At 44.9% G+C, this 14,527-nt stretch overlaps 1 protein-coding gene across 10 annotated transcripts in view; it reads left to right on the forward strand.

Moving 5' to 3' along the window:
• MID2 (midline 2) overlaps positions 1-14,527 on the forward strand; it is a 464,627-nt gene that overhangs the window by 351,478 nt on the left and 98,622 nt on the right. For all 10 annotated transcript variants that reach the window (XM_059732668.1, XM_059732666.1, XM_059732669.1 and 7 more), the window contains 3 exons: positions 6,290-6,438; positions 8,010-8,137; positions 11,822-11,965. In XM_059732668.1, the coding sequence (XP_059588651.1) occupies positions 6,290-6,438; positions 8,010-8,137; positions 11,822-11,965 (421 nt within the window). The remainder of the gene's footprint in view (positions 1-6,289; positions 6,439-8,009; positions 8,138-11,821; positions 11,966-14,527) is intronic.

Genomic DNA, 14,527 nt, shown 5'->3' on the forward strand with positions numbered 1-14,527 from the left:
TGGTGCCTCCTTGCAGCTAATCAGGGCCAGCTAATCCTTCAGCAGAAGGGTGCAGCTGAAGAAACTATTGCATGACACTAACAATGGAGCTGGCCCCAGATTTTCTGTCCTAATTGTTTTTTGACAGAACAGTGGTGTTCTGATTAAAAGATTTTTTTCATGAAAAATGTTTGGTTTCCATGCAAGTATTAGTGAGTATTGAAATGAAGAGCTCAAGGCATTTTTTTGGTCAAAATTACTTTAAAAATGCTGCCAAGAAGAAAAACAAAGAAAAAAGAACAAAAGAAAAATTCTGTGGAAAATACAAACAGGAGCTGTTCTTTAACTTTTTGTTGAAATCTGTTGAAAGGTGATTGGTGGCTGATGCAAGAGCTCCCTTTATTCCCCATGTGATAATCTTATATTTGAAGTCAAGGTAACAGCTTTCTACATTTCAAGCAAAGAGGGCTGGTGGCAGGAGCTGTGACACTGGAACTCACCACCCTCTAGTTTCTGCCAGGGCAGGATCAGTTGACCATTGGTTGTTTCTAAAGGCGCTGAATTGATTCAGTCTTTAAAGGTTAGTCTAACCTGCCTAGGTTGGGTGTCCATGTACAATTGACATTTGGTTTGGAGCATTTGCTGTTCACAGAATCAGATTATTGTCTTTTTGGATTTTCACTTGTTTTTGTCTGTTTTAAGTACCTGGGAAAGTGCCTGGAGCTGCTTGAGCTGGGAGTTGTGAAGGAATCTGGAGATGATATGAGATGCTTTTGCAGGCCTCATGTTGAGTGAGCATGGGGGTAGTGTCAGGACGGAGGTTAGTGAGATGTTTAATTGTAAAAGCACCGACAGTGTTGACACCTTGAGAGAGCAGCTCCAGTATTCTCCCTGTCAGCTCCACAGGCCTTTGCCCTTGCTTCTTGTCAGATTTCCAAACTCTGGAGAGGGGTTTGAAACTGACAAGATGCTGCAGGGCAGTGGCTCTGACCCAGAATCTGACAAGTGAAAAGCTCTGGGAGCTGCTGTCAAGTGGGCTGTGAGGGGCCCTGCAAAATACACTTCTCTCTAGTGAAGTGGAAAAGCAAGAAAAATAGAATTAAAAAAATAATGTTAGCAAGGCATGAAAACACAACTGGGAGGGGAACAGTCACTAGCAGAAATGGATGTGGGCTTGGCCATATCTGCTGTGTGCAATAGTGCTGTTAGGCATGTCTATACCTGTGTATGGTTTTACATATGTTGTTGTGTGGGGAAAGTCTGTGAGAATAGGAGTATGTGCATGGGCATACAATTAAGTATGTCAGTTAGAATGCAAGTGTTCTATATGTGGCTGCATTTGATCAGGACTCAGCATGTATAATGAAATGTGTGCTGTTTATGTGCCTGTGTGTATATGTTTGTATGTATATGTGTGTGTGTTATGTGAATCTGAGCCCATCTAAAATATGTAAGTTAAAGAAAAACATGAGCCACCTTGGATTTTTTCTAACTTCCTAGGTGCAGCCAGAAATAGCAGAAGGAAAGATGTCACATGCCCTCCCCATCAAAAGATCATCTCTTTCATTGAAGATATATTTTTGTGATCCCTTTCAAATAAGCACTGTGTGAGATGTGGTTAATGAACTTGAGCATAGGGCAGATTTTTGAACGGCCAGGCTTATTATCGCAAAATACCTTTTTCTTTTTTAAACATACACATGACAAATAACAATATGAAAGAAATTTCTGTAATGTGGCTCACATCAGATGTCTATGTGTGTGTGTATAGATGCTAAGAAGTGTCTGTACTAGGGAGCATAGGAGTGGTTGTTGTTTATTGTGGTATATATTTATATCCCATTAGCAATGTCCATTAACCTTCTTTGAAAATGATCTGAGATTTTAGGGTTAAAAAAGCTTTCAGTCTTGTGGTTAACACAGTTTGTGTTGTACTGAATTTCACTCTCTGGCTAGGGACAGATATTATACATAAACCAGATTAAGTGATCAGAAACTGGTTTAAACCTGTAACCAAGCATAAATTCAGTGCACATAAACTAGTTTCAAAATGGTTGAGACTGGTTTAAGATAAACCTAGTTGAATGTAGTATCAGACTTAACTGATTTGGGTCAAACTGGTTTATGCAGTGCCTGTCCCAGACCCCTTCCTGGTTTAAGTTAAACCAGAGTCCCACAGCATCCCAGATGCTTTGCAGGCCTGGGCTGGGCTGGGCTGGGCTGTGCTCTCTGCTCCAGAGAACAGAGTTGGCCCTGCCCCTCTGCTCCCAAGCTAGAGCTCTGGCAGAGATTGTAAGCACAGCAGCATCTGCCTGGCTTCCCCCTGCCCAACAACCTCTCACCATTTGCTGCTCAAGCAGGGATCCCCCCATCCTGGCCTCCCATCTCCCACAGCATGGACTCTAGCCCCACGGACCCTAGGCATGTGGTATGCTAGCCAATGCTGAGTGGTGTCTGTGTGTGTATGTCTCCAATTTCACTGGGATGGGCAGAGAGAACAGTGTCCGCTTAGGGCTTTTTGGAGCTAATCAACAGGTCGGTTGGCAATGTCCCTCTGTTCCTTCCTTGGAAAAAGCTGTCTAAGAGGAGCTTGAACTAATAAGAAAAGCTTTTGTTTTCTTGATGGGATATTGTTTTCAGCTCCCTGCTGGCTTCCTCGCCTGTCAGGTTGCAGACAGTATGAAGAAGCAGGGAGAGGGAGATTGAAAAGGTCAGTATCATCAACAGATGCATACACTGCATACCCCTCTTTGCCTCAGAGTGCTAGCCCAGAGCTGGGGGCTGACAACACTCCTGCCTCTTGAGCAGTGAGCGGGGAAAAGCCTGTGATGGTGCAGGCAGGGTGGGGGTTTACACCCCTCCCTAATCAAGGTGTCTTGCTGGGGCTTGGCTATGCCCCCCTCAGCTCAGCACTTTAGAAGGGAAGGGAGGGCTGCTTTAGCACCCCCCCCCCCCGGCTTGTAGCCTGAGCCACTGCAGATATGTGCCTGCATTTCCTCAGTCCAGAGGGAATTTCTGTACAGTTGCAATTTGGTTCAACCTAGGCAAGTTAGACTAACCTACAAAGATTGAACCAATTCAGGCTCATGCTTTTTGAATGTCTGTCCCTAGCCTCTCTCTGTCTCTACACCATCTTTGCTGTTTCCCAGGTAAGACCCCAAAGCATCTAATCAAATCCTAGCATATCCTTTGTCACCAGCAAAGCATCAGGGAACAGATTGATGACATATATTGCTTTTAAATATGTTTTATTAATCTCAAGTGCATTATGTTTAGAGGTTTCCTTGAGTAACAAGGAAACCACCCAGCACTTACATGCCAACAAGAGGTCCCTCTCTGAACCTGTTTCCGTTTCTCCCATGTATAAGGGCTTCTTCTCGCCACCTTGTCTCTGCAGCCCAGGTTCTTATTTCTTATTGAAATACCCACACTTCTAGTTTCAGATTGTCTCATTTATGACTTTTCCAAGCCCATTCATTGTTTTTTCAGCCTTCCTCAGCCTTAAGTACATCCCTGTTCAGCACTCTTTACTTGGCTGATTGTTTGGGGGTTTTTTATTAAAAAGGATTCTGGCAAGAACTGAGAGCTAAAATCTGATCTAAATTGAAATTGATGGGGAAATGGATACCAGAGTGATGTGGGTTGGAGGGTAGGTGGGTGAGCATGTGCATGGGTGTCTGTGTGCTTGGATTTTTACTGAAAAGCCAGGGTCAAATTCATCCCTAATGCAACTCTACTGAAATGGATCTGTGCCTTGTCTGTTCACCTCAGTCAGCACCATCACTTGGTTAACAGAAAACATCCCCTGAGCTGTGTGCTGCTCTTTGTTATATAATGACATACATAGCTCTGTTGCTTGTTTCTCTTTTCAGTGAAACTGTGCATTGTGTGTGTGGGGAGAAGAGAATAGGCACTTTTAGTTTAGATTTATCTAGAAACTTGGCTTTTGCTTGTCTCTACTGTAAGGAAGGATGATGACTTCATAGAAGGCATCAGCCAGCCTACTCATCCCCATAGGAGGCATTCACCTGAGAATAGCCCTGACCTATTTCTTGAACTTCAATATGCTTTTCCCTGAGCATAGACTTTGGGATTTGGCCCCTAAGATTCACCATTTATGCTGGTTTCATTTCAGGTCTCACTGCCAATAATTCTGGTTCTGTTGTTTTGTAGAATTGAGAGAGGGAGGGAGAGAGAATGTCATTGAACCACTTAGGCTAGGGACAGACATTCAAAAAGCCTGAGCCTGAATTGAGTCAATCTTTGCAGGTTAGTCTAACCTGCCTAGCCTAAATCAGTTTGTAACCACACAGACATCCCCTCTGGACTGAAAAAATGCAGGCACATACCTGCAATGGCTCAGGCGAGATTCCGGGGGGGGGGTCTAGAGCCGCCCTCCCTTCCCTTCCACATTGCTAAGCTGGGGGGGAGGAGGGGGTGGCCAGGCCCCGGCAGGAAAATATGATTAGGGAGGGGTCTCCCCGCTCACTGGTCAGGAAGAGAGCCAGCCAGGATTTACATAGCATTTAGGTAGACAACAGGGAGCATAACAAAACAAAACAAAAGGATTGTTTCTGTCAGCAAAACAAAAGGATCTCTCATTAATTCAATCTATTCTTAAACAACTTGTTCCAAAGAAGGAATGGAGAGACATTACCAACTACCTGTTGATTCACTCCAAAGAGCCCTAAGCAGCACAGTTCTGTCTGCATTTGTCCTGTCTGCCACATCATGGACCATAGCCAGCATGTGTTATGCTAGCTAATGTTGATAGGTTTCTCTGTAAGGCAGAGGGGAGTGGGGAATCCCTGCTTAGCGCGGAGAGCTGTGAGGGACCAGGGGAAAGCCAGGCAGATGCCTGCAGTCTCTGCTGAGCTCCAGCCAGAGAGCAGAGGGGAGGGGCCAGCTCTGCTGTGGAGCAGAAAGCCATGCCCAGTCAGACAGCATGCCAGGATGCTGTGGGAATTTGGTTTAACTTAAACCAGGAAGGGGTCTGGGACAGACACTGCATAAACTGGTCTGAGCTAAATCAGTTAAGCTTGATACTATATTCAACCAGGTTTATCTCGAACCAGTTTCAGCCATTTTCAAATTGGTTTATGTGCACTGAACATCTGTTCTGTTACAGGTTTAAACCAGTTTCTGATCACTTAAACTGGTTTATGTATAATGTCTGTCCCTAGTCTTAAACATTAATGCTTTAGTGTATTTATGGTTTATTCTGTGTTTTCTTAAGCAGCCAATAAAAATTGGCTTATGCAGTTCCTATGCTGAGAAATTTAAATTGTTGGAAACTTGTTTCTCAACATTATCACATTTCCTCTGGTTTTAACTTTGCCTGGGACATACTGTGATATCCACCAAATACAGCTGGGGATTTGGGGCTGGCAATAGTGATAAGTTAGACATAATACAGAAAAGGTTTTTGTTACTTCTGCCTCTTATAAATGGCCCATGCAATCCAGCTGCAGCTCAGTGAGGAAGGGGCACTGCTGCTGCTACTTGTTTCCGGGGAATGCCTTAGCATACACGCTGTAGTACGCAGCAAATTGCCCTGGGTGGGGTAGGGGAGGCTAGGACCAGCGCCTGGGCTGGCTCCAGCAGCCTTACCTGGGGACCTGGGGGCCTTCAGGGGCTGCAGCAACAGCAATCTGGGCACACGGAGTCTTTCTGGCAGCCAGAGCATGGGTCTGGCCAACCAGGCTCCAGTTTCGGGTGGGGCACACTGCAGCCACATGCGCTGCCCTGCTTTTTTTTGTCACATTTTTTTTAGATACTAGGATTTCCCAGAATCTGATTTTGGCAGCATGGCAAACCTTTTCATGTGCAGCGCCTCAAAAGCCTTAATTCAAAAGCCTTTGAGGCTCTGCAAAGCACATGTTCCCACTTCTATTTACATGGCCATGGTAACTTTCCCCATAGGCATTAGTCTTTCTCTGCTCTTGTTTAATGTGGAAAGTGCACCTTGAAATGCTGCTGCTTAACTCTTTTTTCCTCCCTACTGTTGCTTGGCCAGGAAGGCCCAGAAGAGACGGTTCCACACAGAGCCTTTCTCTTGTTGGTTTTCATTTACAAGCCTATGCAGTTTGGATAAATGTTTTCTCATTTGGTTTTAAAGCAATGCCTTTGAAGCACTCAGGAGTCCCTTAGAGGGCAAACCATTGTGGCAGCCTCTCTGTTAGCTTTGTGTCCCTTAACAAGGCAGCTTCAGCCAGTTGATTAATGAGCCGAGCTCCCAGGGCTCCTTGCAGATCTCCTTCAAGTGTTGTTTTCTGAACTATTTTGTTTTCTCTCTGCTCTGTTCCTCAAGGTTATGAAGCTGAGGAAGTTGGCTCAGCAGGTAGCTAACTGCCGGCAGTGTCTGGAGCGCTCAACAGTCCTCATAAATCAAGCAGAACATATTCTGAAAGAGAACGACCATGCACGATTCTTGCAGACCGCCAAAAATGTGGCCGAAAGGTGGGCTCACCTGAGATTATTAGCTTGTCTGTGCTGAGCAGGAGTTTAATCCACGCAGGAAATTGGTGCAAATAATGTTTTGAGCTTCAGCAGTAGTAAATAGTTGTCTTAGCAGTACAGAACTGTTATCCCTTGGAATCTCATTTATCCATGGAGATTTCTCCATCAACCCTGGCTGTTTTCTAAGTATCTAATGCAGATTTATATGCTTGCTGAGCACTGCCACCAAAGAGAGGATACTCACTGCTTCCTTGCTCTTCAGAAATATGTGGTGGGGAGGCAATGCCCAGTTTTATTAATTTTAATTCTTGATTTATAGGCTACTTTTCCTAAGTATCAAGTGCCTTAAAACAGAACTGCCTGCATTGTGACATAATACAGTCAGCAAATAATACCAGAGAAAAAGAGCCTGAAAAATGCCTGTGAGAAACAGTTGTAGAGTTGGAAACAACCTGAATAATGAATTGTTCCAGATAATCAATAAATGAACTAAAGCTGCCCCTGCTTTGGGATTCATTTGTTAAATAATTAAAGTTTCAGCCTCTGGCCTGTTCTTGTCCCAGGGTGTGGTGTGAGAGCCACCCCCCTAGCTAAAAGATTGAGGGTCAAACTGGGGACCTTTGGAGCTAAGAGAATAAGCTACTATAGTTCAAGCAAAATTGTCAGAGTTCTGTAGGGTATGTGCCAATGAATCACAGCAGGAGCTATTGCAGAGAGAGCAACATGTAACACAGTCAAGACCTGTTGAGAGTTGGCCTACACGAAACAGTGCTTAAATAGCAACATAGCATCCTCTCTTTTTGCTGTCCCCAGCAGAGCTGCAACAATGGGACATATTAACAAAACTTTTCTAATGTAAATAAAGCTTATGAGAATCAACTATATGGATCTCATATGGTCTAGACCAGGGGTTCCCAAAGTTTTTATGCTGCAAACCACGGCCCGGCAAACCGTGACCCAGCAGCTGCAGCTGACCACGGCCAGAAATTCTAGCCAGCAGGTAAGAATACCCCCATGCCCTGGGTGGGGGGTGGGAGGGGCAGGGAGAGGGCAAACACTGCACTGCTGCAGGCCCTGCAGAAGGAGCCACGGCCTCTCTGCCTGGCTCTGGGGAGTCACGGTTTGCCTGTCTCCAGCCACTTCCGGTCCAGCCAACCCGCCGCAGCCCAGCAACAGGCTGCAGCCCAGGGATTGAGAACCCATGGTCTAGACTGTCACCCAAACTGAGGCTGCAGTAGTAGAATGGGCGGCAAGTTGTTCAGCAGCTAAATATTAGGTGTGAAGAGAAGCATGTGTCATTCCTTGGAAGAAAAGACAATGCTGTGGCATGTATAGCTGTGATTATTCAAGGATTACTTCACTAGCAAACACATAAACAAAACCACTGATCCCTTCCCCAGGGAGTTGCTGCTCTGATTCTCCAGTGAAATCAAATTTAGATATTAGGGCCTGTTTTTCCTCATGGTGGGCTACAATGCTGCAAGATTTTGTACCTTTTTAATTAACAAATTAACTTGCCTGGGAGTTCCAAATACCCCTAATGTATATTGATGCTCTCTTCTTTCTTTCAGGGTCGCCATGGCAACTGCATCCTCTCAAGTTCTAATACCAGATATCAATTTTAATGATGCCTTTGAAAACTTTGCTTTAGATTTTTCTAGAGAAAAGAAACTGTTAGAAGGTCTGGATTATCTAACAGGTGCGTGTACCAATCCTGCATCCCTAACCTGCTCTCTAACCTTTTTTGAAGCCTTAATTCCATAAGCATCTGTAAGGAGGTGGGAAGTATTTTAATATAATCACTTTGTAAATTAACCTTGTCTTTTCAACTGCTTCTTGCTTTTGCAACTGAACTACTCAGATGGTCCATGACTGTGGAAACACCTAGTTGTCACTCTTTGAGCCTTTGTTCAAATGGTGTTTTTAGGGCAGCTGCTTGGGACCATAATCTGTGGGAAGTCTCTATACCTCATTGTAAACATTTGTCATTTCCTGCCTTGATTGCAGCAATTTCTCCCCTTCCACCTCTCTGAACCTCTCCTTGACCCACATCACTCCCTTCCTGTCAGCTGCTAAGGCTAGCTTCCATCTGACCATGGGATAACCCTCTTTTATATCCTCCCCTTGCTCCCCCTTCTCCATCTTGTTAGGATGTCTCATTTCATGGATCTTCACCACTGCCCCTCCTACTTACCTGCATTTGTTTTTCATTGTGCTGGCTGTTTTCTTGCAGTACCCTCCTCCCTTCTCCTCTGTTCTGTGAATAGCCCTTACTTTTCCTACCACGCCTTCCTGTGTGGCTGCAACATTTTCCTTGAAAAATCCAAGACCTTCAGATCCCTCAGAGGCTCTGACCTCACTTCATAAAGTAGTATGGCTTAGCACCTGGGCTAGCCTAATGTAGCAAAACCCTATCCTCATTACAGTGGCCTCACTGTTTCGGTGCTTGCTTATGTATCTGACAGTACATCTCACAGTTCTTTATGCTGCCCTGTAGGCCTGTGTGAATAGGGAAGTATTTGATTAGGGTTCGGATACAGCCAATTCGGATGCCAGCGATTTGATTCGGAGCTCTGAATCGGTTTCCTGCTTCGATTCAGCCGAATCGGCTCTGAAGCTACGGAGCTGATTCGGAGATTCGGCCATAGGGTATAATGGGGAATCAATTAAATATCTATAACTTTCTTGTTTTTTGTCTGATTCAGATGAAACTTGCAGGAGTGGTAGCTTCTACTGGGAGCATGAAGCCTGACAAGTTTCAAGGAGATAGGTGCAGGGGTTTGGGGGAAACTGCACCCCAAATTCTTGAAAGCAAATCTCATGTCACGTGTATGTGTTAAGCTACAGCGGGGTCAAAACTGAAGGGATGCTAGCCCCTGGTGAGACCACAAATCCTGCTGAGTTTCAAGGAGATAGGTGCAGAGGTTTGGGGGGAACTGCACATCAATCTGTGGACAAGCAAAACTCGTGACATGGGTGACACCGTGTGTGTTAAGGTGCAGCAGGGTGAAAACTGCAGGCCTACTAGCCCCTGCTGAGGCCACAAAGCCTGCCAGCTGTCAAGGAGATAGGTGCAGGGGGGTTCTGGGGCCCTGCACCTCTAGCTGCTGACAGGCAAAACTCATGACATGGGTGCTTGTGCAACTGTGTCTGTCTTGGGGCAGTTGATTGTCTGTACTGATTATGTCCTCTTCTTAGTCTAGTTTTGTAGGTGTTAATCCTTGCTCATTAACTCATTATCCAGTAGCTACTAGCTAGCTACTGTGTATTGAGCTGGTCCTTCAATGAATCATGATTGATCGGTAACACAGTAGCTTAGCAACCAGGCCTGCAGTAGTTTCCCCACCCCATACCCCAAGACAGACACAGTTGCACAAGCACCCATGTCACGAGTTTTGCCTGTCAGCAGCTAGAGGTGCAGGGCCCCAGAACCCCTTGCACTGATCTCCTCAACAGCTGCCAGGCTTTGTGGCCTTAGCAGGGGCTAGCAGGCCTGCAGCTTTCACCCTGCTGTGCATCACCCATGTCATGAGTTTTGCTTGTCCGCAGATTGACATGCAGTTTCCCCCAAAAACCTGCACCTATCTCCTTGAAATTTGGCAGGATTTGTGGCCTCACCAGGGGCTAGCATCCCTGCAGTTTTGACCCCGCTGTAACTTAACACATACATGTGACATGAATTTTCCTTTCAAGAATTTGGGGTGCAGTTTCCCCCAAGACTCTGCTCCTATCTCCTTGAAACTTGGCAGGCTTTGTGACCTCAGCAGGGGCTACCATCTCTGCAAGTTTCATCTGAATCAGCCAAAAGATAGCAAAGTTATAGATATTCCATTCATTCCCCATTATACCCTATGACTGAATCTCCGAATCTTTTCTGAATCAATTCAGAAAGCCTAAAGCTTCCCTCGATTCAATTTGGATTCTTAGATTTGGCCTCCAAATCATCCGAATCATCTCCAAATCCCAGTCATGGTCTGAAGCTTTGCACAGCCCTACTGCCATGCTATAGGATTTCTTTTCCCTGGCAGTCTTGTTAATTGCAGGAAAACTTGTCTGTTCTTTGTGGGAAACTGTGGGAAAGTAGTAGAAAACTATCGACACTTCAGTGATTTAGTTTAAATCTTCACTGCAAAATGATTAGATGCCAACCTGAGTTAAAGAAGAGGGCAGTTTCTAACCCACCCCCTGCACAAGTCAACTATCTTGGATTTAACAAACCTTCATACCTGGGTCATAGTATCTTCTCCATGGGTAGATGGATTGAAAACCTGGTAAAAGCCCAGGTTAACACTGCAATGAAGATATTCCCTATGCCACCTCTTGCCATAATGCCCACAATAAATCAACCAGTATGCTTTTATGCACCTGAGGAAGCAATATTGGCCCATTAAAAATAATGTTTAAGGTATCATATGTTTTCGTGCTTCCCTTTTCAGTAGCCTTCATGTATGTCTTACAGTCCTAAATTATAACCACCAATGGGCAGGTTCCCTGTCTATGTTTTTGTTTGGACAACATCTCCCACACTGATCCAAATTGGAGCCCTCAGATAATACCGTAATAATAACAGCTATGCTATAAATATCATGTCATAGAAATGTAAGACTGAAAGGAACCTCAAGGATTCATCTAGTTCACTTGAGGAGGGGATCAAACTTGTAACCTTGGTGTTATTAGCACTGTGCTCTATCCAATTGTACTGTAAATAAATACAGGTGACTACTGATGTGCCTCACCTTTCTTTGATAGTGGTGGTGTACTACTTTAAAGAACAAACAGCTCATGCAACTGTGTTTGTAGTAGAAGTATTAATAGCTGCTGTTATCCAATTGAAGTATGTTCCTTTACAAAGGTGCATACTGTAACAGCAGCTGGGGAGATAAAGTTGCTTGTGGAAGCCCCAGAGAACATTAAAAACCTTGACTCCATAAATCAAATTCCCAATTTCCAAGCAGCTAATAGGCTAAATGCAAAATGGGGAAATGTCATCAGAATCCAGAATGTTTACCAAGCAAAGGTTGTTAAAAAATTGATGCTAGCCAGGGAGATGGTTTGTAATCAGCTTCCTAACCTGATTCAGCCTTTCAATGTCTGAGCAGTTGCCAGTACAGAATTTAGAATGGATTCCCTTGTTATGTCACTGCTAGGTACTGCCGTAGCCTTCCCAACCATCCATTCCTCTGCATGGCTGAGCCACAATTGTTGTCAAGTAGAAATTCTCTGCAATGTGTACAGTGAAAAATCTCCTTGTTTTTCTGTGCAATGCCTGTGCAATGCCCCATAGTGATTATCTCCATGGACTGTCACAATAATAGAATAGAAAAGCCACGGTAAGATATATTATAATTAACAATCTCTCCACACTGTTCTGTCACTTATGCAGCACCCAACCCACCATCAGTTCGAGAGGAGCTTTGCACTGCCTCCCACGACACTATTACTGTCCACTGGATCTCAGAAGATGAGTTCAGTGTCAGCTCCTATGAGCTCCAGTACACCATCTTCACTGGCCAGGCCAACTTCATAAGTAAGTAGCAGTGTGTTTGCAATGAATGAGGTTTTGTATTGAAGAATTGAAGAGGGATGTAAACCAGCTTGACAATAAAGATGTTATCAGCCAAAGTCAGCAGAAGGGTTCAAAGTTTGTCCCTAAAGGGTATGGTAAGATTGCTGCACAATGGAGTGTGTGACATCTTTAACCTAGTTAGTACAGGTAACAAAAGCAATGAAGACACAGTGGCTATCTTCTTTGTGGGCTTCACGAGCCTGCCAGGGACTCTGGATATGAACAGATATTGCAAAAGTACACTGAAGTATATGCTGAAATGTTTTTCCTGTTGTGCTTACCCCTGCCAGTTAGATTAAATATACTAATACTGCAATCATACTTTCAATTGTAGTTTAGATGTACCTTTCATTATAGCAGCATCACAGTCTGTATCAGCTTGAGAGAGCTTTTGGGGGTTGTTTAACCTTGAAAGTTAGATCCAATTTAAAAACAAATGTATACAAAACTCAAGCTTAGTACAAATGCTAGCTATGTTCTTTTAATTCCAATCAGAACCTTGTTGGGTCATGATTACCACCTTTCCTTAGAGCATTTGCAACCTTAATGTTGCCACAAAAGCCTGGTACTAGAGAGCTAACAAGAGAAACTGGTCAATCAATTTTCATTCTCCAAGCTCAGCAAAATTGTAAAAGTAAACAATCAGCATTAACAAGGCAAAAGTAAATGAGGTCTGACTAATGATTTATATTCAAACTATGGAAGGTAGTATTAATAATACAGATGAACACGTTTACCTTTGGCTAATAGGAAGTTTAACTTCACAGTGTCTCCTTAGATGTTCTTTGCATCCACTTTGCGAATGAGTTTTATAGTGATACTTGTCTCCTATTTGTTTCAGGGTGTGGGGAAGACAACCCTTTACATATTCATCCCTCAAGTTGCTGCCTCTGGGCCACAACTCTTTGGTTGAGAAGGGTTGGATGTAGGCTCCAGGCAGACACAAGTGTCTTCCCTGCTCCCTTCAGACTGCACATCATGCCCCTTCTCCTGCACACCATTTCCTGTCATACTGGGAAATAAACTTGGGGACTGAACTGGGGTCCCTCAGAGCCCTGTGCTGGAGTCCCTATACCACAGACAACCTTACTGATTGATTCTGATACTATTCAGCACTCAAACAGGGCTCTCTATGAAGCACTAGGCATTCATCAGCACACCACTGTACATGCCCCTGTGACAGTGCCCCATTTCTTACTGGGCGAAGTAGGCACTAAGGTTGCCCCAGGCTGGGCAGGAAATCAGTGGAGGAGCTGGAACTAAAATGTGAGTTGCTGTCTTAGTCAGTGGGGCTCTAACACCCTCAGACAATCTGTAACACAGAGAGCTTGCCTTGTGTTAGCTACTGATTTAATCAAAACACATCAAAAGAACAGAAGGACCTTTCTCCCTTATTACTTTTTCAAAGCCTTAGGAGACTTGCATCACGTTGCACAAGATTTTGGTCTCTCCTCCTTTTTTACTTGGGTAGTAAAAAGAAACCTTTTTAGTTTAGGGGGCAGGCAGTTAGTAGGCTAGATTGCCTATGAGAAGCAGGAATTGGGAGGAAACCATGGGAAAAGGTTTGGTCAGGACATTGAACATTTCAGGGAAGCAATCTAAATGGTTAAGAAGGGGAGAGGAGCTTTGAAGTGCAGTTTGTCAGTGCTGGGATTTGAGATCCATTATTGACTTGTTCTGTGTTGCACTGAGTATCCAGGATTCTTCAGGTCAGTGTATCATCCACAGCATTAAAGGATCTAATCCCTGTCTCATGGTTGGTCATTCTGGGAACAGCCAAGGCATATATGTGTCTGGCAGCCCATTCACAGAACTCTCTGGGTGTAAAACAAATAGCCCTAACCTGGTTTCTCTTCAAGCTTCAGGCTAGTAGTGAAATTTTATTTATTTATCTCCCCTCAATACAGTACAGGCAGTCCTCGACTTATGACTTTTCAAGTTACAACGAACGTCACTTACGATGTTTATAAATTGACACCCTGTTTTGATATTCGGAAGTTCCAACATGGGTTTCAACGTTACAACAGTCAATAAAGCTGCGTCCAGCTGGTAAGTCTGTTGTGGTGCAAGGTGCAGGGAAAGGGAAGGGATGGGGGAGCAAATCAAGGCCCCTGTGGTGAGGGAGGGACTGGGCCTGGGGCTGCCCAGCCAGGGCCACACAGGCCTAGAACTGAGCCGCGGTTCGTCATGGGGGTGCAGGGAGGGAGTGGGCGGTGGCTACCACCGCTGCACGCTGCTTATCTGGCAACTCATCCAGCTGTTCCCACCATTGCTCCCACCGCTTGTCCAGGAGGACATGGGAGGGGTGTGTGCCCTAGATCTGCACAGGATAGGGCGGGCAGGGCTGGGGCTGCGCTTTCAGTGGGCACAAAGGGCTACAGTGAATTGTCAAGTGGCTGCAGCCCCCCTATGGCTCCTTGTCTGCCACCTGCCCTGCCTCAGTCTGGGGGTACATGCCCTTCCCACCGCTCGCCCAGCTGGGGCAGGGAGGGTGCAGGACAAAGCCTCAGCTCATCTGGGGGA

This window comes from Alligator mississippiensis, chromosome 8 (assembly GCF_030867095.1).
Source record: "Alligator mississippiensis isolate rAllMis1 chromosome 8, rAllMis1, whole genome shotgun sequence".
Taxonomy (NCBI): domain Eukaryota; kingdom Metazoa; phylum Chordata; order Crocodylia; family Alligatoridae; genus Alligator; species Alligator mississippiensis.